General features: G+C 40.5%; 1 protein-coding gene across 1 annotated transcript in view; it reads left to right on the top strand.

Moving 5' to 3' along the window:
- Positions 1–399: 399 nt before the first annotated feature.
- The window catches only part of CDH2 (cadherin 2), a gene marked incomplete at both ends in the record, with an annotated part of 210,041 nt that continues 185,797 nt past the window's right edge, over positions 400–24,643 (top strand). Inside the window, one exon of the mRNA XM_084252257.1 lies at positions 400–459. Within this exon, the coding sequence (XP_084108383.1) occupies positions 400–459 (60 nt within the window). The remainder of the gene's footprint in view (positions 460–24,643) is intronic.

The following is a 24,643-nucleotide window of genomic DNA, read 5'->3' as shown; positions in this document are numbered from 1 at the left end:
GAGCCGCCTGCGCTGCTACAGCGGCCGCCTCTTCTCTCTCCCTCTCCCTCTCACACACACTCACACGCGCGCACACACACTCAGGCGCGCACACACACTCACACGCGCGCACACACACTCACGCGCGCACACACGCACCAGCCCTCCTCCCCGCCCCCTCCCAGCTCCTTGATCTCTCGGTCTGTTTTATTACTCCTGGTGCGAGTCCCGCGGACTCCGCGGCCCGCTATTTGTCATCAGCTCTCTCTCCATTGGCGGGGAGAGGAGAGCAGCGGAGAAGGGGGTGGGGAGGGGAGGGGAAGGGAAGGGGGTGGAAACTGCCTGGAGCCGTCTCCGCGCCGCTGTTGGTGCTGCTGCCGCCGCCGCCTCCGGCTCCTCGCGCAGCCCCTCTCCGCCTCCATGTGCCGGATAGCGGGAGCGCCGCGGACCTTGCTGCCGCTGCTGGCGGCCCTGCTCCAGGTACGCGGCCGTCCCCGCGGGCTGGGGGGCGGGCGGGGTGGGGCGGGCGGCGCCGGGTCCCTTTGTTCCCCGCGCCGCTGCGGGGCCGAGCTGCGCACCCGGGAAGGGAGGTGCCGCACCGCGCTCGGGAGCTGCGCAGGCACGAGGCTCGGGCTGGGCGCGGGGCTGGGCTGCCGGGGCCGGCGAGTCTCCTGCGCCTCCCCTGGCGGGTTCCGAAGGGGCCGACTGCGGGCCGCTTCTGCTGCTCCTTCGGGGCCAGGGAGCTCGCGGGGGGTGTCTCCAGGCAGTGGAAAGGGAGGCAGCGTTGCAGTTTTCGGAGCTTCTCGCCCCAGTACACTTTGCTCCAAATTTTCGGTTTATTTCTGCGGGGATGGTTCGCGAGTTTGCAGGAGGAATTCGCACTCTTGGTGTCTTAGTTCCCGGGACTTGTCTCTGCCCCACCACACCCTGGCACCCGCGCGCCTGCCGGTGCCCTGGTGCCTGCGCTGTCCTATTGTCTTTACCCCAGCCCGGAGTTAACGTCTGTGCTTGTTCGCTCGTCCTCCTGATTTGCTGCGTGGGTCCTACCTGGAAAGAAAACCTGCCCTTTTTCCCCGAAAAGAGTCTCTCTGCCTGCCCGCGCCTCCGCACCGACCCCTGGCTCCGCATGTCCTTTATCCCGCCCGCGAGAAGTTCCGTTACTCGGTTATTATTCCTCTCGCTCCGTCGGGCTGACTCTGCCCTGCGTGCGTCCTGGGGACGCCTCGCCGGGAACCTCCGGCACTTCTCACACCCCGGCGAGAGCGCCTGCCCGCCGCCAGCCTTTTCCTCGAATCGGTCCTCGGAGTCTTCTCCGCGGCTGGAAGCACCTGCTCCAGGCAGGTCGCAGGCTCCTTTACCACTCGCGCTGCGGGTCCCCACCCAGGCGGCCCCCAACTTTCCGGGGGCGTCCGGCGAGAGAATGCCCCGAGGCCCTTCCCGACCCTCCGGTGGGTCCCGGGAAGCAACACCGGGCGCCGGGGGCGCGACCCCCCGAGCTGTGCTGGGGCCGGGAGGGGATACAGTCTGTCCCCGCGTGCCATGGGGTCCCAAGGCGGCTGATGGAGGGGGGCATGCGACATGCCAACTCTCGCTGCGGGGCTTGGTCTCCCGGGAGATCCTCCTGAAGGGTCCCCTGCGCGCGGCCGGCGGGTGGGGGTGGCCGGCGGGTAGCTGCCAGGGAAAGTGCGGGAGCGGCTCGGAAGTGCCACTGTGCTGGGGGCGGCCCGGCTGGAACAGATGGTGCTGATCCCTCCACCCCCCTCCCGCGCGCCCCGCTCCACGGTCTTCACGGGTCAGGGCCTGGCGCACTCCGGCCGCGGGGCTGGGGGTGGGGTGGGGCGAGGGCTGCGGGCGTCTGGGGCCGGACCGAGCCCGCGCGTGGTCTCGCGCTTTCTCCCGCCGCCCCCTAGAGGGGTGTGGGCCGCTGCCGTGCCGAGCCCTGTCCATGGTGCGCCATGGTGCGGTGCGCCGTGCCCTGGCCGGCTTCTCGCTCTCTCCCCCCGGGTCAGGTTCTTCTCCACTTTCGGGCTCTTTCCCTCCCGCCAGCTCTTTGGCCGCCGGTCCCGCCGTTCCTTTCTCCTTTCTTGGGTTTCTTCTTTTGTTCTTGCGTCTCCCGCTGGTTTCTCTCTCCCCTTCCCCCACTCGCCAGCACCCCTCCCTTCCCCCTCTTCGCCCCCCCCCCTCAGTCCTGACTCTGGGGTTTCAGAACTACTAGACCAGACATTTTTTGGCCTGTGCAGTTTTGGGGAGTGGATGGAATTTCTTCTAACTTGGGGGAGGAGACCTGCCAGTCACTTGCTAACAAAAGTACCTCCTGTTATAAAACCGCCCTTTATTCTTGGAGCGCACACTCCGCGTTCTTTCACCTCCTGTCACTTCTTTTATTGTTTCTTCTTTTTAAATGGGGCTTATTAAAGAGGTTATGCTGAAAGGGAAAAAGGGCTACTTCAAGTGTTTGAAGTTAAGGGGAAGGCGAAATAAACTTAAAAATCTTGCGTACATCAGATATTTTCTTTTTTTTTTTTTAAACAAAGGAGATGCCATAGATCAAAGCACTTATTTAAAAAAAATAATTTCTGGATATTATTGAACGTTCTGACTTATTTCCAACTTACAATTACTCCTCAGAGTGCGAGTCAAACAGCAGATGGTATGTCCACTAACTTTTTGATCTGAAAGTCAGTTTTAACTGAATACTGTGCAGTGAAGTAACAGGGGGAGATATTTTTGGTCACTACTACCATTGGACTATGTGTAGTACCACTGGAGTAATCGCATATCCTCTTTTAGTCTTCTGCCTTGAAGGAGGTGAATTTTGTGGTCTTTTTTTTTTTTTTTTTGGAGCATTTAAAAGTGCCATTTATCAATATCGAATAAATGTGCTTATTTTTCCCATTGTATGTTCTTTCTCAGACTCATCTAGACTAATGTTAACTTTTGTAAGTCTCCAGGAACAGGGAAATTATAACTTTGTCATCAAGTTATTTGGCAAGTCTTCGAGTTAGCGGGGGCAAGGCAAGCAATAATGTTGAATGATTTGCAAGGTCATTAGGAATGGAAGCAGAGCAGTTTATGCAACATGAGTTTTAGGGTTAAGTGCACCATATGGATTGTGCAACTGAGATTAGAAATGACTTTGGGCTAATGGTCTGCTTTAGACACCAGGACAACAAAGATCTATCTGCAAGGTGAAAATGACCCCTCTGCAGTCATCTGCTGTTAAAAGTCTACATTTTTTTTCAGTCCAGACTAAAGAGCCAAGAGTTTAAGGGAATATTTGCCTTACTAGTGTAGTTACAGACCAACCTTATTTTTTCAGGCCAGTTAAAGAAGAGTAATTGAATATTCAAAAGGACTTTTTGCCTTTACTTTTTAAATGGAATGTTAAAAAATGTTTTAATTGACTGCTTTGTTTTTTGACTTTCTTCATTAGTTGCTCCATAAGATGCATATTTACCTAGCTGTAGTCAAAATTTGCATATTATGCTGTTCAGTACTAACGTTTCTGTTCATTTTAATTTAAGGTATCAATGCCATTCACTTTACAAAAAAGCAGAATTTGAGCATTAAATATAACTGACACTGGTAATCACAAAGTTAAGACAAGCTTTCCTTTTAAATTATACAATTGATTTTCATATCCTTAAGTAGATTAATCATCCAGAAAAGAAAACCATAATTTTATTTTTACTGCCTGCGTAACAATTAATAGACCCGTTTTGTTTGTCTAGTTCACATTTTAATTGCATGGCTCTATTGTTCTCATTTTAAGTGTACTTTTTATGGGTTATATAGCAGCACCATGGACATTTTCTTAAAAGATACTCTGTATTTTTTGTCTTATGACATGGGTCCTGCTTTCAACCTGGATGAGTACCTTTGAGGAAAGATGTGTAAACCCCATGTGATTTTTTGACTATTACATGCAGATTTTGAGTGATTAATATGCAGCATATGAATTAAGCATATAAAGAAACTATTTTAGGATGTGAAATATCTAGAGTACATAACTGTTTTAAGTGTAAATCCTATTTATTCTCAGTGCTTATTTTACTTTGTGACAAATTCTTGTGGAAAGTAAGGGGGATTCATGTAGTTGGTCTTCACAGATTAGTCTGCTTGTTGGAATAGTTATGCTTTTTTCCTTATCTTGTGGTGTGTGGCCATTACCGATAGATTGAGCATTACAGACATACTTGGTGTGATTTTAAAAATAATAACTTGTGTGTTCTAAAATGTTGTGAGCATATCTTTATAAGCTATTTATCAATATACATACATACATACACATCAGTTGCAAGTTCAAAATTTATATAGAGTATACTTTTTGATTTTCATACTTTTATTGGAGTCTTCTGATCTTTTTCTAAAAGATTGGACTGAGGTTTAAAGAGCAAGTTCTTTTTAGATAAATCGTATTTTTTTTTTTACATACATAGTCTAAAACCTTCTTGGAGCAGATTATTTTAGAGACAGTGTATTGCACCAAACTGTCCTTAATTTCCTTTTACATTAAAAATCTTCAATTCTTAAATCTGATGTGCCTCATTAAGCTTTAGGGTTATTAATCTGGAAATGCCAAGATTTAAAGCAACAGTTAATCTTGCTTTAAAAAGCCTTTAAAAAAAAAAAATCCTGAGTAACGCAAATCAGGGGATTTGCGTTACTGAAGAGTGACTGAAAATATAAGTCAGATATTGTGAGAAATGCAGTGTTTGTATATACTCTCTACCACTTTGCCTAAGTTAACTTTATTCAGATTTGTTCTTTGGGCTCAAACGCAAAAAGTAATCCAGTTTAAGCCCTACCAGATTTTGGTAACTTTTATCAGCCACTTATAAAATAGGAAGGATTTTGAATTTGCCACTTGAATAAGTATTTCATATCTGCCATTAGTATACCTTCTAGAACTGAAGTGTTTTCAAGTTGGGTTAAGAAGTGTAACTTAATGCATAATTTATAATAACAAATCATTATGCTCCACTTTTTTTTTCTGCTAAAAACTTCTTTTGTTTTAGATTCTCAGCAAATTATATCTTAATTTGAGCAGATGTTGGTCTTTGTGTATATAGCTATATGTAGATAAGTTCTCATTAACCCTATTTGAGGCAAGGAAGAAGTATAGATAACTGTTTAATAAGAGGTATGTCTTCTACATATGTAAATTGTTGGGTTTAAAATAGGCAGACTATGAGTGTAGGAGCAAAATGTTACCTTTTGAAAGCTTTGGACTTCAGGTTAGGATTTGCGCTATAATAGAGTTTTTAGGAAAATTCAGGTCATACATAATACTGCTCACTTTTGATTCCTTTGTTATTCTTTTTAGTCCTCAGTGTACTTTCTTGTCTGAGCTTCCAAATATATTTACAACACCCAATATAGAGGTTGAGGATTGCTATTTCCAATATATCTCCTGCAGTGTTTATCACAGTTTGATGCGAAGTGTCAGTCAGTAGTTAATTGATAACTTTGTGTTTGTCATCCAGGGTGGTTTGGGCTCCATGAGTGTAAGTTTGTTCTATGCAAATGAACTGCCCTTAGGAGGTGTAAAGGGTAAGAGCTGGTGTCAAGGACAGAAAACCTGGGGTTATAATCTGATCCAGATGTAGTTTACTTTCTTAAACTCTTGTGACCTCTTTTGCCTCAAAAGTAAAGTATTGGGCCTGGTTGGATTAATTGATTTCTTAAGAGACACTTTCCAGTTCTGTGCCTCTTGGGCTTCTTAAAAATATCTCAAACATTCCTTCTTTTCAAAGACTTTGGAATGACTTTAGGCAAGGATTTTCAGGTACTCAGTGTGGTGGAGTATGGATTTTGAAGGTTATTAGCAACCACTTACAAAATACGAAGGATTTTGATAGGTCAGAGGTCATTTGTATTTTTTATAACCTTTATTTTAATTTTTTTCTTGGCTATGCTGCTATTAACACTAAGAAAAAATTTGGGGGGGGGGGTGGTTGGTGAAGGGAAATTCAGTTCACAAGAAGATAAGAATAGTGTTACTAAGAATAAAAATTACTACTTTTATGCTTTTGTAAAAGTTTCTTTGAGGGAAGATAACCTCCATGAAAACCATGAGTTGAGTGATAGGGGACAGCTTTCAAAATATAGATGGGTCAACATTAGAAAGATAGCCCTTTAACATAGCAAGTTCTTCTGTAGTTAATTTCCTACAGATGTATCTGTATTCATGATATATCCATACATACATATATAAGGATATGCATTGAAGCATTGTTTAAAATTACAAAATACTGGATTAGTTGATCTCTGAACATCTATCAGGAGGAACTGATTTAATAAATTATTGAATGATGTGCAATCAGATTTGAGAACCTCATATGTGAAATAAAACATTTTAGTTAAAATGATTGTTAAACCACCCCATGTTTTTAGCATAGTCATGTACCTCAAAAAGCTACAGGAAGGGGCAGCTAATCAGTTGCATTTCAAGGCTTCTGAGTGAGGAGAAATTGGACAAAGACCACAAATATAAGCTATAACTGAGGACTGAAAAATCAAGCAGTATAGAAATAACATGAAGGTGACCTACACAAACATGAACAACTTAAAGTTGGGTTGAGAATAACCTATGGTAGAACTATAAGTAGCTAGAACTGTAAGTAGGACCAGAGGAAGATTGGCTAAATTAATGGGTTGTTAAATAATAGATAACTTTCCATGTTGTATCACAGACTGACCCCACTGTGCTGAATTATCAGTACTTGAGAGATTATACTGGTTGGTTAAACTATTGTGATATTTTTTACATTCTTTTCTCTGATTGAGTATTCAGTTTTTCATCTGTTCTGGTAATGAAAGTGTAGTTGGAAGCGAACCATGCAGGTGTCCAGAACTTGAGATACAAAATTGGTTAAGTAAACCTTTCATCTTGGATTTTTTTTAAGTAACATTGGGAGAATTAGTTAAGTAATGATTTTAAAACAGCTTGAGCTATTTAAGGAGGGGTTATTTATGAAAGAATAATTTGGATAGGTGCTTGATCCATGAGTTGTTCTTATATTTTCTTTCACAAAATATAACTACCTATAATAAAAACAAGTAAATAAATACTGGAGTAATAATTTACTGCTGTGTATTTAACATTGCATATTTAATGTTGGTTTATATGTTAATTGAAAAAATTTACTTTGTGACAGTATACTTATGTACTACATTGTAGTTTTAATTTTAGGTGTTATGTAAATTAAATAAAATTTTACTTAATTACCATAATTAAAAATTTTCACACCCAGATTCTCCCAACCCCCCCCCATTCTAACATATTATTTGTTTTGGTGAATTAAGGAATTAGTAAAAAACAATTAAAGGGGCATAATTTGGAATATTTATTTTCCCAGAATCTACTGGATCTGGAAATGTGATATGACTATTCTTTTCCTCATTAAAATAAGTTTTTAATTTATTTTGTTGCATTAAATATGGCATTATTATATTTACTGCTTTCAGTAAGGATTGCATGGATTACCTTTTGGTTTTTTACTACACGTGAAATTTAAGACATTCCACAATTTATTTTAAGTAATTGTCAGCAGGTCATTCATGAAACTCAGAAGAGCATATATACCAAAAAGAAAAAAAAAAACAAAAGAAGAAGCTTTAAGTGTTTGATGCCGCCTCTTCAAAACTTTTTTAATAAATGAATGGTAATATTAAACCTGAAAAATGAAGTATTTTTATTTCCAAGAAAGAAAATGCTTATGTTATCTCTCTTTTTTAAAAAAGATTTATTTATTTATTTATAAGCACTGGGTACAGTCAGAAGCGCGGGAGGGTGAGAGAATTCACCAGAGCCAGAGTGGGGAACAGAACAGGCAGACCAACGAAATACACTGCTGAGGGGAGCAGCAGGCACAGCAGGAGAGGTCTGTGCACCAAGTGTGACCCTCACTGGCGGCCGGGGATGGAACTGGCGCTGCAGAGGCTGCAGGCAGCTTTGCAGCCCAGAGCTCAACCACTGTGCCACTGGGGAGGCCCTTTTTTTTTTTTTTTAAAGATTTATTTATCCATGCATACAAGAACTGGTGTACAGGCCAGAGGTGTGGAGGGGTGAGAGGATTCACCAGCAGCAGAGTGGGGAATAGAACAGGCAGACTGACTGAAATACACTGCTGAGGGGAGCAGCGGGCAAGTCAGGAGAGGTCTGCTGTGCCATGTGGGTTGTTCCCTGGCGGGGGATTGAACTTGTGCTGCAGTGGCTGCCCAGAGCTTCATAGGTTGCGTCCTAACCCCTTGTGCCACCAGGGAGGCCCCGTTATCGCTTTTTATAACCGTGAGATTGGTGATTTTTTTTCCAATTTGGAGATGATGAAACCGGAACTCAGACCTTTTGGTGTTATGAGAATCCAGAGTAAAACCCCATTTGTTGTGGTAGAGTTGCATCTGACCTCAGCAAAGTGCATGTTTTTCTCCCTCCTCTGGTCTGGGACATCATTTAATAGGATACTCAGAGAAAGATTATCACATTGACGAGAAATTTCAGTTCTCTATTGAGTTGATAAGATTTGCTTAAAGTAGTTAACTTTTGAGTTACATTCTCCATTTAATCTTGACTTTAAATATTTTTATTCACTTTGGCATTTAAGGCCAAAGTGTAATGCTTGGTTAGAATTATCACTGTTTTCTTTTGTATGCTCTCTTAGAGAAAGAAGAAAAAAATCTTAGGGAAGTGATTCATAATTTGTTATATAATGTTCTTAAAATTGTTTGGCTCAAATAATATACTCAAAAGCATTTGAAAAATATTTTTTTTTTGTTTGTGAATCTTGGGACTTGAAATACTTTCTGAAAGCTTAGAAGTGTTCAAGCTATGTATTTTTTGAAATTTTTGGACACTCTTTTCCATGAATATAAACTCAAGAGTTTCTGTCACTAAATTTTGAAATGAAATGTTTTAATGTTTAATGGCATATTTTCTAGGTTTTAATAGCTTAAATTACTTTTCTCCCACCAATGAAATTATTTGTCCTCTTTTAAAATGTACATGTCCTCATCTTGAAAGGAATGGCCACAAATACGTTAGCGCCAGTGTTTTGTGGAACAGCACTAAAGGACACTGATTTGTTTGCTGCTGACAGAATCTAGAACTGTTTCCTTTATAACATGATCTATTGTTGAAGGGTGGAGACAGTGGTTTGACTATAATCTCCAACAAAATGTTGGTTGGTTGAACTCTGAAATGTTGAACACTGAAATCATGACACAAAAGCCATTAACTTTATTAAGTTTAAAGGGGATATAATCTACTTCTGTGTAACATAAATCTTTAATAAACTAGAGGGGGTCCACTTCAACTTTTTTTTCTTTAATTGGTTAACACAAGGGTTCAAAGTCTGAAGTTTATTTTTTATGGCTTTCTGGTTCAGTAAATAAAAGATAATGTGTTTTGTGCAACCCAAATGTTAACCTTTGCAGCTTTTTTTTGCATTTACCCTAATAGAGTCTATTTTGTGCCAGTATCTCCAATACTGGGTTCTAATGTCCTGCTTCCCACATTGTTTCATGGAATTCAGAACTCTAATTACACACATACATACACACACACTTAATGGAAATATCGTCTGATATAGGAAAGTGTCTGCAGAATGTTCATAAATTAAACATACTGTGTAATTGGCATCAAGTCTACCAAAAATAAGTCAGGCAATACCAGCTTCCAGGAGTACCCTTTTCTAATTTTAACCATTCTCCAATGTAACTAATTACTTGACTTCTAATAGCATTAAGTATTTTTGCTTTTCCTTGTGCTTTATGAAATCATATACTGTATTTATTTTTGTGTGTGGCACCTTCCACTGAGTTTGTAAAACCACCCGTATATTAGTGTCATCTATTTTTCGAATAGACACAAAATTAGGAAAGAGTCTTAGACATTAAACAAATGTCTGGAAAGTTAAAGAAGTAGCAAATTAATTAAAAAGAATACAGATTAAAAAAAAGAACACAGATTGATTATGGACAGAGGTAACTTGTGTGTTTATGTTGTCAAGCTATGAACTATCTTTGGTGGGATTTTCTACTTATATTTCTTCTATAATTCTGTTTAGTTGGTATTGCTTTAGCCAAAAACCAAAGACTTGGAATTCAATAAGTTATAGTCTCTCTTGCCCTTCTCTTTATCAGAAGGAGGATGGAGGCAAAGAAGTAAATGCCTTTTTGACTTGAAGTCTTTAAGCAGAAGATTTGAGTGTTAACAGATTTTAATCTTTTCAGTGCTGCTGCTTAATGCCTTCTGAGCTTACTAGTGACCCACTTCTCAATGAGGTCCTACCCAGATTTATTTTTAATTTAAAAAAGGTTAAGTTGAGGGGTTATAATATATAAACTGCTGGTCTTCAAGCTGGAGAGTGCATCTTTGGGGAAGCTTGACCCTCTTGTGTGTTTTTGACTTTTTTTTTAAAGATCTGGGAGATTCTGTGAAGGATGCAGAATGCCATACTTATCCTAAGATCTTTTTAGAGGTCTTTTCTGTTTATAATGGTTATGTAGTAGATCTAGAGTCTAGGTAGAGGATCCCATGCATAATGATGAGGACTGAGGAATCAAATTCCAGAGGTAATTACCCATCAAGGATTTGTCTGCTTCAGGGCAATTCTAATTTATTTACTTTCTTACACGTGTAGATTTTATTTTTCTATATTTATAGAGATTGTACTCTTTGTGTGGCCTTAGTTTATTGATAATTTTATTTCACTTGTGTTTTGCCACTACTCATTTTTTTAACATAAAAGTAATTGTTTACATGCAATGTTTATGTTTTGAAGATTAAATTTTATTTACAACTGTCTTCTCTATTTGACAGATAACTAAGAACATTTGTGGAGAATATCATAATCATTGATTTAATTTACAAATTGATTTACAGCTAAGTAACTTGTAAATGAAACTGAATTAAGTCCATAATTTGGTTTATGATCTTCCCTTTGAGTGAGACCTTCTTTCGGGGCTTTGTTTAAAAGGAGGATAGCTGTATATTTAAATGTAGATAACATTGGATTATTTGTAGATCTCATAACATCATATGACCTAAAATAAAATTATTTTAGAAAACAGCAGTGTTACGTTTTTCAGTGTTTGCTTATGTAACAAAGATCGTCAAGATAATGATTCTGTATTTTTTGAAGTCTTGTTTTTTTATAAAGAAATGGATTTTATATATATATTATATGTGTATAGTATATATATTATGCACATACAGTGTATGTGAGAGAGAAGAGTATTTCTAAAATACTACTCTGGTTGTAAACCAGAATATAAATTGAGATTGTTCACCCTGACACTGTCTTCTCAAACCTCATGCTGTATCAAATTTAATTTATGATACTTTTTATATTCCAATATTTTACTTATCTGAAATTTATTTTTGCATGTGGTAAGAAGTAGGAGTTCATGCTTTAATTCCACCTCCTAGATTTTACACACATATACATATATACAACACATGGGTGGCTGTCTTTTTCAGACAAAATTTGTTTTTCTGAACTCAAATTCTTCCTTACTAACTGGAGTATTTCTATATGGATTTCCTTCATTTTCTCTCCAGGTATATCAATTTAACTGCCTAGGGAGGCAGTGTGACAGGCTGGCAAAGAATAGGGACTCTGAAGTTTTGTGCCCTGGTTCTGATACTAAACTGTTCTGTGAACTTGAATAAGATAGTTAACATATCTATGTATCCAAATTGGAAAATAAGGAAAGTAAATACTTTCTTTTTTTTTTTTTTTAAGATTTATTTATTTATTTTTATAAGCACTGGGTACAGTCAGAAGCGTAGGAGGCTGAGAAGATTCACCAGAGCCAGAGCAGGAAACAGAACAGGCAGACGGATGAAGTCCACTGCTGAGGGGAGCAACGGGCGGCAGGAGAGGTCTGCGCGCCATGTGGGACCCTCGCCAGTGGCCGGGGATTGAACTGGTTCTGCAGAGGCTGCGGGCAGCTTCGCAACCCAGTGCTCAAGCGCTGTGCCACCGGGGAGGCCCACAAAAGTAAATACTTTCAATGATAAAGTTGTTGGGAAGAGCAATCAGGGAAGTATATTTAAGTTATGTAGAAAAATACTTTCATTTATTAAGCAAGATGTAAGAACCTTATTTTTTGAAAAGATTTATTTGTTTATGCATACATGAGCTGGGGTATAGGTAAGAGGTGTGGGGAGGTGAGAGGATTCACCAGATACAGAGTGGGGAACAGAACAGGCAGATTGACTGAAATATACTGCTGAGGGGAGCAGCTGACGAGACAGGAGAGGTCTGCTGTGCCATGTGGGTCACCTCCCTAACCAGAGATTGAACTGGTGCTGCAGTAGTTGTGGATTGCTTCCTAGGGCTGACACTTAATCCCTTGTGCCACCAGGGAAGCCCATGATGTAAGAAATTTAATTGAAGATTTAATGTGAAGATTTCGGGGAATAGTCATTACCAGTTTTACACAAACACAAAGAATGGATGATTTATTTATTTGAATAAATGTGAGGACTTGATCTGTGCAGGGAAGTCCTTGTCTGGGTTCAGGGGTACAGCCAGATAACTTGTAACTGCATGGACCACCATCAGTGTTCCTTAGACCCTACTTGGAAGTCAGAAATGAAAGGCACATATTTTAACATTACTTCTTAAATTCTAATAGACTTGCCTAGGCTTATACTAATGTGTGTGTGTGTGTATACACAAAAATATGTGGTGGTGTTCTGTCAGCAGTTTGATTTGGGAATTGCAGGTCATCAGACAAAAGTTTTTCTGGTGTCTTCTTCTAGATCTGTCTTCTTGCTTCTTTGACTTAATTCTTTAATGTCCTAGTATGGACTCAGATGTGTGTGTGTGTGTGTGTGTGTTGAGACTAGTCTGAAACTAGACTGAATTTTTCAACCTCTTTGAATACTTTTAACATGATGTGGGGACCCAAGAGAAGAGAGGGTTGAGGTAATACTGATGCTAGCATAGAATCTGAAAAAAGAATGAAGGTAGATTCATTGGTTTTATAGAAGCTAATAATTTATTGATGATTAGATGCACAAAGTGTTGTTTTTCACTTCATTTCATTTTATCCTTAATTCACACATACATACACACACACACAAACTATACTCATATTATATATGGGGACACCAGAGTTCAGTTAGATTAAACTAAGATGCCCTAAGTTATTTGTGATGGAAATAGGATTCTTATGCCTGTAGCCTGATGTCAGATATTTATTTAAATGCAGGTAAAAAAAAATTGAGACAGTATTGGCATTTCTAACTGGTATATTTATGAAGCTCAGCCTCTTAAACACCTCATTTCTATTGTAAAGTGTACCTGTAGAGGAGTATGTAAAACATAAGTGCACAGTTTAAGCAATAATTAAAGGATATAAAATATATCCTTATAAATAGCAGCCACGTTTAAAAATCGAATATGGCCAATGCTTGGAATTCTCTGGATCCCGACCTCCATTCCCTCCTTCTTCACAAAAGTGAACACTATTTTCATTTTTTTAATAATTATTCATTGCTTGATAGCTTTACCTCTGCACACACAGAGGTGCTTTATATCATGCATATGTATAAATGTGTCATGCTTATGTAATAGTTGTGTGTATGTATGTGTGTGTGTGTGTGTGTGTATAATTTTTTGGTGATTTGCTTCTGTTCAGTGTTATGTCTATAAGATTCATTCAATTGAGTTGCATAGCTATAATTTGCTCATTTCACTGCTCTAGGGCATTGCATGCTATGAATATGATACAGTTTACTTATTCAATTTATTGTTAATGGGCTTGTGTATGTGGTTTCAGAATTTTGCTGTGATGAATATTTCTGTGCATGCCACTTGGGCATAAATGCCAGGGATCCTCAAGGGCTGCATTTCTGAAACATTCACTTGTAGAAGAATCACCAGAAAACTGATAAAACACAGATTCCTGGCTCCACCCCTGAGCTTTTGAGTCAATGAATCTGTGATGAGCATGACAATTTGTGCATCTAGCAAGCTCCCAAATGATGGAATGCTGGTCTGCTCTGGGGTATGAACCAAGAAGGGATTGCTGGGTTTTGAGCTGTGTGAATGTTTATCTTTACTATCTAATACGAGTGCTTCCACAACCTAAGTGCCAAGGACAAAAGAGTGGATTAGAAAAATGTGTTGTATATACATAAAGGAATACTATTCAGATATAAACATAGATGAACTCTGGCCGTTTCCAACAACACGGGTGGAACTGAGGGAATAATCCTAAGTGAAATAAGTCAGGAGGCGAATGAAAAATAGCGCATGATTTCACTCATATATGGAATATAGAAAAACAAAGCAGAGGGTCAGACAAAACCAAACCCAACAACAAACCCTAGAAAGACAATGGAATGGTGGAGGGGGAGAGAGGGAAAGCAAAAAGGGAAGGAGGCACAGTGGACTGTGGTAGAGGGTTGAGTGTGCCTTGATAGGGGATGTGTTCTTATGCCCTTGAATCACATACAGTGTTGTAAACCAGTGTCACATAGATATGTGTATATTCATTTATATACAAACACATAGAGAGGCGTTTATATCATGCATATGTATAAATGTATCATGCATATGTATGTTGGTATATGTGTATGTGTGTATAATTTCTATAAATCTATATGAATACACTATATGTAAATATAAAATACATGTATTTAACGTATAAATATATATGTAACATTTATATATATGAGATATATATATATATATGTTTAAAGGAAAAAAAATTTACAAACTGGCCCATCAGGCCATGTTCATATATCTGTTTTTCTATAATTTTAGCAGTTTTGTTATAAAGTTTAAAATTTTAACTATCTGGTAGACTGCATAGTGATATCTCTCTTCGGTTTTAATTTGCATTTGCCTGCTTACTAATGAGGTTGAGATTGTTTGTATATGTGCTTTGCCCTTTTCTTCTTTCTTGAAGGATCCCCATGAATCTTAGACTCTTGAGTGAAGTTAATAACTTTACAGAGGCTTGGCCTTGCTGTTTCCTGCCCATTTCTGTTGCCTGACATTTTCAGTCATAGTTTGTATGATGTGTTTCCAAGAGTTGTGAGCATTCTTGAAAGCTGACTCATGTGATTAAATCTAATGTTTGCTGAGTGCTTATTGTGTGCCAGGCCAAGGCATCACCTGCATTGTCTCTTATAATCTTCATGTAAGACCCCTGAGATAGGTGGGAATTGTTATCCTTATCCTGTTGCAGATGTCTGAATGAAACTGGGCTTAAATCATTCATCCAAAGACACACCTCTAGGAGGGGATGAATGGGTGTGTGACCAACGTTTTGCTTTCTCCTTGGAAGTCAGAGAGAGTGGCTGCAGTGGCAGCAAGATAAGTTTGTATATACAAGATTTTGAAGGATTGCAGGCTGGAGGAGGATTTGGACTTTAGAACGAGGGCTTACAGGATCTCAGTTTCAGAGAGAAAACTTATGGGCCACGTGGGAATGGGAAGATCCAGCAGATTGAGCCAGGCGTAGGGTGGGCTGCTGTGGAAGCAGGCAGTTACTGTCACTGACTACGTGCCCATTTATGGTGATTTGAAGAGATGCAAGGAACTGATGGGTGCTTGGTGAATTTGTGAATCACCTGTTTTTTCTGACCTCAGTGCATACTTGGCACAGAACTGGTCATCACCCAGTGAATTCAGAACTACGCATGACTATCTGATCCTGGCCCTTGGGCTTTTCCAAGCACTTGAGTCCTTGGGGACTCCCAGAACCTCAGCGTGCAGCACTCCTAGTGGGCTTGTAACCCTGAGGAGGTATAAGGATGTTATTTGGCCTCACTTCTTTTTGATATTTTGGTCTGGACCTTTGTGTATTCAGCAATATTGAAACTTGTGGGTCAGTTTGGTGTCTTTGAAGGGACCTAATAAAGAGTGCTTAGGCATCTAAGTCCTGGACAAATCAGACCGAGTCAGAAGATACAGAACCAAAATACTAGTTTTATTACTAATAAAGGCAAGGGAGGAGAATGTGGCTTCGATATATCATTTTGAATATAATTTCATCCCTTACCTCACATCTTTAACAGTGCTGTGTGAGGAATCAGCCACCACCTTGGGGTCCTGCCCCACTAAGTTCTCCTACAACATAATGATATTTGCACTGAGTGGAGAGACTGACTCCCACAGAAAAGAGGTGATCGGGGTCTAGACTCAGTGTGCCGAGTCGTTTCGTTCAGACTTTCCAGAGAGGTTGACAGAGGTCTGTGGTGGTATTGCCGGTGCAGCTCTCTCTACCTGAAGGTAGAAGAGAAGGGTTCCATTAAAACTTCCCCAGATTTTGGATTAACCATTAAATTTATGTTCTTAACCATCAAGAGCAGTCACCCTTGGAGAGAAAAATGGGCCTCTGTCAAGACAGTCTTGCACCCAACCTCATGAAGTTTTAGATCTGTCCCTTTACTTTTTTAGAGTCCACAGACCTAATGGGGCATTACAAGATGACCACGGCATCAATTGCAGTCTCCAAAGTTAGACATAAATCATTCCTATTCTGGAAGAGTTTATCCCAGGAGAAATTATGAGCATATAACTTGTCCTGAGTGTTCCAGAGACCTTCACCGATATCCCTTGATTTCTGATGCCCAGTGACTCACCATGGGTGGAGAGAACCTCCCCCTGTTTGACCTTTCTAAACACTAGTCTAGTCAAACCTTTTGTCAGTAATCCACAATCTTTGAACTGAGCACACAGTTCAGTGGGGAGATGAAGACTTAAACTATAGTGAATATGTTGGACAAAAATGAAAGGCACCTCAAAAAAAGATGGGGATTTCTACCATTGGACATTTCTGAGCCTTCCACACAAGTGGCAGCATTTTTAATGGCAGCTTTCTGAAGGAAAACCCAGAATACTGGGGTGGATTCCCCTCCCCCCCGTAAACATAAGCCACAAAATTTATCCTCCCACTGGGAGCCTCTTCCCTGATGGGTTTCGGTTTGCAACCAGCACATTCAAACCTTCTAATTTGCCTTTCTCTGGGGACTCCTTGAGATGGGCAGCCTGGTGCCATCAGCTGCATGGGCTCTGTTGGGTGTCGGGTGAGTGACCCGGGGACTTGCTGTCTGAGGGCAAGTGTGGCCATCAAGGTGGCTCTTTCCGTGCCACTAACTAGTGTTGCTTTGGCCAAAGAAAGTCACCTGCAAGGGATGATTTCTCTTCCTTTATAAACACCAATCCAGGGCCTCCCTGTTGGCACAATGGGTTAAGATGAAACTTATATGCAGCTATCCGGAGCCGCTGCAGCACCAGTTCGATCCCCGGCCAGGCAGATACCCACATAGCATGGCAAACCTTTCCTGACTTGCCTGCTGCTCCCCTCAGCAGTGTATTTCAGTCAGTCTGCCTCTTCTGTTCCCCACTCTGTCTCTGGTGAATCTTGAGCCTGTGCCTCCTTTGCCTCTGGTTGTGGAGCAGAATTTGAGGTAGCCAATCTGGTGCTGTCCTGGCAGGCCTGTCATTATTAATTTGGAGAGTCGGGACAGGATTCTGTAATTCATCTAAAAATAACAAGGATTATTCTACTGACTAGCCTTTAGGCATTAGATGTTCAAATAATCCCCCTTTTCTGTGTCCCAGTTGTCTCTCTTTATTCTGGCCTGGGGCTCATGGTCATCTCTGGAACTTGTGACCTGCCTCAGACCATTGCCAAGGGCAAACTGCAGTAGACCTCACCCAAAGGTGTCCATCCTTTGGTCACTAAGGTTCTTGGGGGTTCACTGTCATTGCATTACGTCCTTCTGATGTAAACAGCTGCTTTCTTGGAGAATAACAAACCTAAGTTGCGGTCACACATCAAGATCAAAATACCCTGTGGTTTAGGAATTAAAGCCTCTTGATGTTAAAAGCCACCTGCCCAACTATAAAAACCAACTGCACTTCACAGTCAAGGCTGCAAACAACCAAGTTAAAAATGGGCAGGACCAGTGTAAAAGGTTTTTTCCCTTGCTTGGATCTCAGTACCTTCCTGATTATTTTCTTCCCCAATTTTGCGCTTCCTTTTTATTTATCAAAGTCCCTAAAGTCTTTGAAGGGGCCCAATAAGTAGGACATCCTCTTCCTGAACCAAACTATAACCCAAGTGAAATATAAGCCAGAATGTCCACAGGTAGCAAAGGCAAATATCACCAGGGTTCTGATAAGTGGTAAGCTAGAGGGCATGGCTTCTACTTGTAGGCATGTCTGTCACTAATGGGAAACCCCAGAATTCCGTATACCTGCTCACTGGGAGCAAACTCCCAGCCTGGAAAATGAAATCACCATGCTTGTTTTCTATGGGCCAGCGACTCCCAGGTGGGAGGGTTAAAGACAGGGCTGGGCACCAGCTGCTTCATTATACTTCGAATGCAACTGTCATGTAGGTTCTGTGTATCCTTTTTGCTAAGGCAGAAGCTCACAAACCCCTTGGTCTCAGGATGCCTTTACACTCTTAAAAGTTATCACCCCACTGGGCTTTTACAATATAATATCTATCAATGTTTTGCATATTAAACATTAAACTGAAAAAAATGTATAATATTCTATTTGTTTAAAAATATTACAACCATTAACATGTAACATAAATACCAATTTTTATGAAAAATCACTATTTTCTGCACCAGAAAAGCAAATTTAGTGGTAAGAGCAACATCAGGCTTTTCAAGTTTTGCAAATTTCCTTAATGTCTGTCTTAGTAGAATACACTTGGTTCTTTTGTATCTGCTTCTGCTTTTATGCTGTTAAGGTATCACACATCACCTAGCTTCTGGAAAACTCCACTTTACACTATGAGAGCATGAGAGTGAAAAGGCAAATAACATAATAATGAAAATAGTTTTGCCCCTTCAGGTCCCCTGAGGGATCTCATACCACACTCTGAGAACTGCCATCCAGGGTATGACTGGGGGAGTGGGAAGGGGTGGGAGTGTTAGACTTAGCAGAGTTACATTCTCATGGATAGAAGAGGCATGAGGAGGGGAAGAATTCTCTTCTACAATTTGCAATAGCAAAACTGTCCAGATGCCAAACTTAAATCATTCACCATGGAAAAAAATGCTAGCCTGAGCCCCTGGATTGAGACTGGAAGTGATGATGTTACCTCTATAACCTCTCCGTTAGGCATGCAGGTCTTGTGGGTTTGCTTCTTTATTACTTAACCTACTAGAACACCCCTGGACTGGGTGCTGCTTTGGGAACAAGTGCAGGAATGACTTTGAACTCTGATGTTATTGACAGTGCCCTCTTTTCACAGCAGTGCATTTCTGGAAGCTGTGCCATGAATGTTATTTTCTCACAAGAATAATGTTATAATTGGTTTGGGTGTATCTTATCAAGAACTCGGGGTTAGATAAATCATCACGATGGCCAGCTATTAAAATTAAATCAGAGTTATGGGTACTGTAAATGTCTTAAGTATTTTTTGCAAACTAAAACTACACTCCAGGTTTTATGAAATGGAGCCAAATTGTACATGAATACAAAGGAGTGCAGAGTATAGGAAGTGTACAAAGAGCCTATTACAGACTAATTTTCTCTCACCAGTATCACCGACTGCCAATTAATAGACTAGTCCTGATATGTATTTACTGATAATTTTCCTTTTGTATTTTTGGTAGACCTTGGAGTGGTGGTAGTACTTTGATTTGGTAATTTAGAAAACAAGAAATTTAAGAAATTTTGACCTCATGTCTTTTTCTCTCCAGTTTTTTTCCTTAATGAACAGATAAGTTGAAATTATTCCATGCATATATATATGGGAATCACATTTTATGAAAAACTAAAATGGCAGCTTGTAGATTTGTCACTTGGTTTTAGTTTATATAGGACAGTTCCCAATATTGGCCAGTTAGGTGTTATTTATCAGTGCATTTGGATGCTTCCTGGGTTTGTTTTGTTTTGTTTTGTTTTATGATCAGGCAGTGGTTAAGGATGGTCCCCAAAGCCATTAGGTGCTGGTGTAAATATCGTACCTAGGCTGACTAGCTAAACAACCCTGGGCAGGTTCATTTGTTTGCTTTCATGTCTGCAAAATAGCTCTATAATTTATTTAACTCAGGGCTGTTTGGAAGATTTGTTAAGATACAAGGTGTGGCCAACTTTGTAGCATAGTTCCTGGCACATGGTGAATTAAAAAAAATAATAAAAATCCCTCAAATCTTTATTAGTAAAAAAGTACTAATAAAAACTGAGTAATCACCAATATTCAGTGTATTTAGTTAAGTCAATTCCCCTTTGGTCATAAACATGACACACTCAAGTGCTGTACTATCTGATGACATTTTGAGCATTGTATATTAGCATGTTGTCATCTTTGGTGAGTGTAATGAGTTGATAGGGCAAAAATGAGTTGAAGGCCATCTAAGCTTAATGGCCTTCTCTACTAGAATTGCCTTTGGCACTTCTGGAACTTTTAATGGCAGTTTAATTCCATAACTGCTGGTGTCTCTATCTCATGATAGTGTTATCCCTTTATAAGCCAAGTAAATCTGTAGGTGTGTTGTTGCTGTGTGTTACATTGTACATCCAGGACACTTACAGGTAAATGCCACTCCATGGGACTCCATTCTAGGAAGCCATGCAGCTCAGGAAGCTTCCTCTCACTTGGGCTGCACAGACCTATTAGCCTCACTGTGTATTTGCTTATGAGCCTAAGCTTCATAGGTTTGACTCCTGAGACATCAGCACATTTTCAATGCACAGCTCACATTTTTTGTCCATCAAGCTGTTGTATTGAGGTGCTGCCTTCTGACTCAGAGTTCAATTTCAACCTCGTTTTCAGGTTCCTGGGCCAGTATTGATCGAAGTTATTGTTTGACTATTCTCTGTGTTGTGACTTGATTAAAAGAAATGAAAATCAGAAAAAAAATGAAGGTACTGATAGTAGAGATATTCAAGGATCCATCCTAATAACACAATTGAAATAAAGAGGGAAATCACTAGGTAGGTCAAGCGGGGCAAATGTGTGGGTTCAGTCTGGGGTTCTTTGTACCTAAACTGACACTGAATAATCATGAAGGTCAGAAAGCGTTAAAGCACCCCTCAGAACACTACTCTCCTGGCAGAATAGTGCATGGCAAGTCAAAAAGAGCAAAATCCAAGGTTAAACTTCTGCACATTTCAAGTAGGTTTCCAGAGATATGAAACTCAGACTGTCATCAATGGCCTTACTGACACAGAAAAAGATCTTTAAAGAGAGGCAATAGCTTTTGAATAATCTTCTTAGCATAGCCTCCAGCATCATGGATGGAATTCCTGAAATGTAGACAATCTAGTAAATGTAATTATATGGTGATAAATTGGATTAAAATAAAAAAAATTAGTCATACAGAGTTGGTCCTAACAGTTCCATTATTCTATTATCGTGTACCCAACTAAGCACTTTAAACATCTCCTCAGTAATTGTTTATATTTGCTTATATCATTTACAAGACATAACTGTGTAATAAGAGTATTATACCACTCTCCATCCCCACACCCAAAATCACAAAAGGGCATCTGTTTATTTTCTTCTGGCCATGTTTGTGAATGAACTTTTATTTTTTTGTCGTCTTGATTTCTTTACAGTATTCCTGCTTCACAAAATTCTTTAAAAATATTTCTCAGGTACTCACAAGAGCAAAGAGAAGTAGCTACCAACAAAACAGTAGTGTCATAATAGTGTCTTGTGGCGAATCAGGTATTATTTTTAAGCCTTTTGTATGCTTTACTGCAATCCTGAAGCTGATACTCTTAGCTGTTATTACTTCATTACTATTAGAGGTAAAAGCTGAGGCACACATGAAGTTGTATAGCTTGTCAAGGTCACACAGGTAATAGGGAGCTGAGACAGAATTTAAACCTAAACAGGTTTGCTCAAGAGCTGTGAGTCTTAACTGTTACACACATTACTGCCTCCATTTCCATAAAGAATGAGGAGAATAAACATAAAATAAATGGAAAGTTTCAGCTGTGTTGACTGTATTTGATAATCTACACCATACTGCCCTAATTGTTGTTAGATTATGGCCATAGCCTATCTGGCAGAGAAAAGAGAAAGTGGTGGATGCTTTAGGGGAGAATACCCAATTGATTATTTTTAAGAGTTTTTGATAGCCGACAGAGCCCACTTAGCTTTTAGTTAGGTGATGTTTAGAGCCAGAAAGAAGAGATAATGATTCCATTAGGTTTGGGCTCCGCTCAGATGTGAAAATTTTAGCCTTAACTGACTTTGATCAGAAAGAAGATGGAGAGGTGAGAAGATCAAAAAGTCTGTAGTGATTTCCATGGAATATTTAGGAGTGACATGGAGGAAATGGGAACGCAGAGCTAGCAACCAAGCTGACTATAAAAAAAATAGAAATAACAGGAATCTAAAAGGAGTAGTGGAGACTCACAGTATTCAGACTATGAAAAAAAATTGAAAGTAACAAAAAAACAGTGTCTCAGTGAGTTCAGAACCGGAACAGACAGACCAATACTAACAGGCAAGCAGAATTCCTCAACTCCTATTACACTTCTGTGCTTTTTAGACGAGGAGGTCGATCTTCAACCTGGGAAGAGTAGAGCAAATACTTGTAAGAGGAAATTGAAACTCAAGATAGGTGAGCTGATTGTGTGAGAGCACAGAGCGACACTAAATGAGTTCAGATCCTCTGGCCAGCGTGCATTTTGTCGTGGTGGACTTGGGAGAACCTGCTGATTGCTTGTAATCTTTGAGGAATTGTAGAGAAGAGAATTACTAAACAAGGAAGGATAAGATAATGTTCCAGTTAAAAGCAAACAAAAAACAAATTCAAGGTGCGGTTTTCAAACAAGAGCTTGGAGAGCGTTGTGCTGACCCTGAGCACAGGCTAGTAATTACCAAAGATGGCTTGAAGTTCCAAATTTCTGGTATATGCAGGTATATGACAGCATAAAATTGTTAAGAATGGAAAAACAAATTGTTTATTTTTTTGGTTAATGCTCAGTTATTAGACTTGAAGACTAATACCTTTGCTGTTTATGGAGTTCAGACATGCTTCAGGAGATAGAGAGATGGGGTGATTTTTTTTTTTTTAAATAGAGACATGTTTTATTTATTTATTTATTTGTTTGTTTGTTTTGTTTATACATGCACTGGGTACAGTCAGAAGCACTGGAAGGTGAGAGAATTCACCAGAGCCAGAGCGGGGAGCAGAGCAGGCAGAAGGACCAAAGTACACTGCTGAGGGAAGCAGCGGGTGGCAGGAGAGGTCTGCGCGCCATGTGGGACCCTCCTCCGGTGGCCGGGGAGCAGCAGGGGATCGAACCGGCGTCGCAGAGGCCGCGGGCAGCTTCGCAACCCAGCGCTCAACCGTTGCGCCACCGGGGAGGCCCGAGATGGGGTGATTTTGACCTCCAGGTGCTGCCCAGACATTTGTCACAGGCACTAGCTTATAAAGCACATGCTTTGAGATTCTGTGTTAGGGAGTTTTGTTTGAGACCCAGTAATCAGTATTTGTATGTGTTTTAGACATATTGCTATGCTGAGCAAGTTTGAGAATTAAGGAGTTGTAAGAGACACCATGCGTTGATGTTGTAATAGTAATATCCTGTTACTACTACTAATCCTACTAATAGCTAGTACATTAGATAACTTTGTGCCATACATTGTCTTAACTGATAGGCTCTCATTTGAGCCTGACATCTGCTCTCTGAGTGGGTGCTATCTTTATTGCACAGATGTGGAAACTGTGATTTCTCTGGGCAGATTCAAACTCAGACAGTCTGGCGAGTTGCAAATCTGGGATCTGTGGTGAATCCTCCCCCCATACCTCTGGCCTGTACCCCAGTTCTTGTATGCATAAATAGATAAATCTTAAAAAAAATAAAAATAAATTCTTATTTTTTCCCAAGGATTTGATTTATTTTTGTGTTGAAGAGTTGGGGTGCAGTGAACAGGGAAGGGGCGAGAGGATTCATCAGAGACAGAGTGGGGAGCAGAGAAGTTGGATTTACTGAAATATGCTGCTGAGGGGAGTAGCGGGTGAGACAGGAGAGGTCTGCTGCGCCATATGTGGATTAGCTCCCTGGCCCGTGATCGAACCTAGGCCATCCCAGTGATAGCACTGAGACTTAACTCCAGGGAGGCTCATGTTAGAATTTTTTGATCCAAAAAACTGAGAGGAAACCCAAAGTCTAGGCGGAATTATTACTTTATAAAGATCAACTCTTGGAGGGTTAAATATAAGTTGCTGCTCCTCAGGGCCCTAAATCGAAGCAAAGATATTAGAAGTCATGATTTAACAGTTGTCTGGTAAAAAAGATCAGGGTTGCTTGGCTTGACTGCAAGCTTATTGTAAATCAACAGGCCCTTTGTCCATGCTGCACCTTTCGCCTGGAGTGCCCTTTTGCACTTCCTCCTCTCTCCTGGCAAATTTTTAATCATCTCTGAAGACAGAGCCTAAATGTCACTTTAGCTATAGAGTTTTCTTTGATTTCTACAGGCAGATTTATCTGTCATCCCATACTTTCTCCTCCTTTACTACTTTTTTATAATTCTGAAATTATCTTACTTAGTTTGTGCCACCCATGTTCGCAGTCACTCAGCTGGGAACACCAGTGAGGGCGTCATCTCTCCCTCCGGGAGCCCCTGGCCTCCCTAAGCCCTGTCAATTTTAACTGTGTGTGTATCGATGCAATCTGCCCCTTCTTCATTCCCGCAGCCCCTGCCTATT

The sequence above is a fragment of the Talpa europaea genome (genome assembly GCF_964194135.1).
Source record: "Talpa europaea genome assembly, chromosome: 13".
Taxonomy (NCBI): Eukaryota; Metazoa; Chordata; class Mammalia; order Eulipotyphla; family Talpidae; genus Talpa; species Talpa europaea.
The sequence above is the reverse complement of the archived record's forward strand: the minus strand, read 5'-3'. Positions and strand labels throughout refer to the sequence as shown.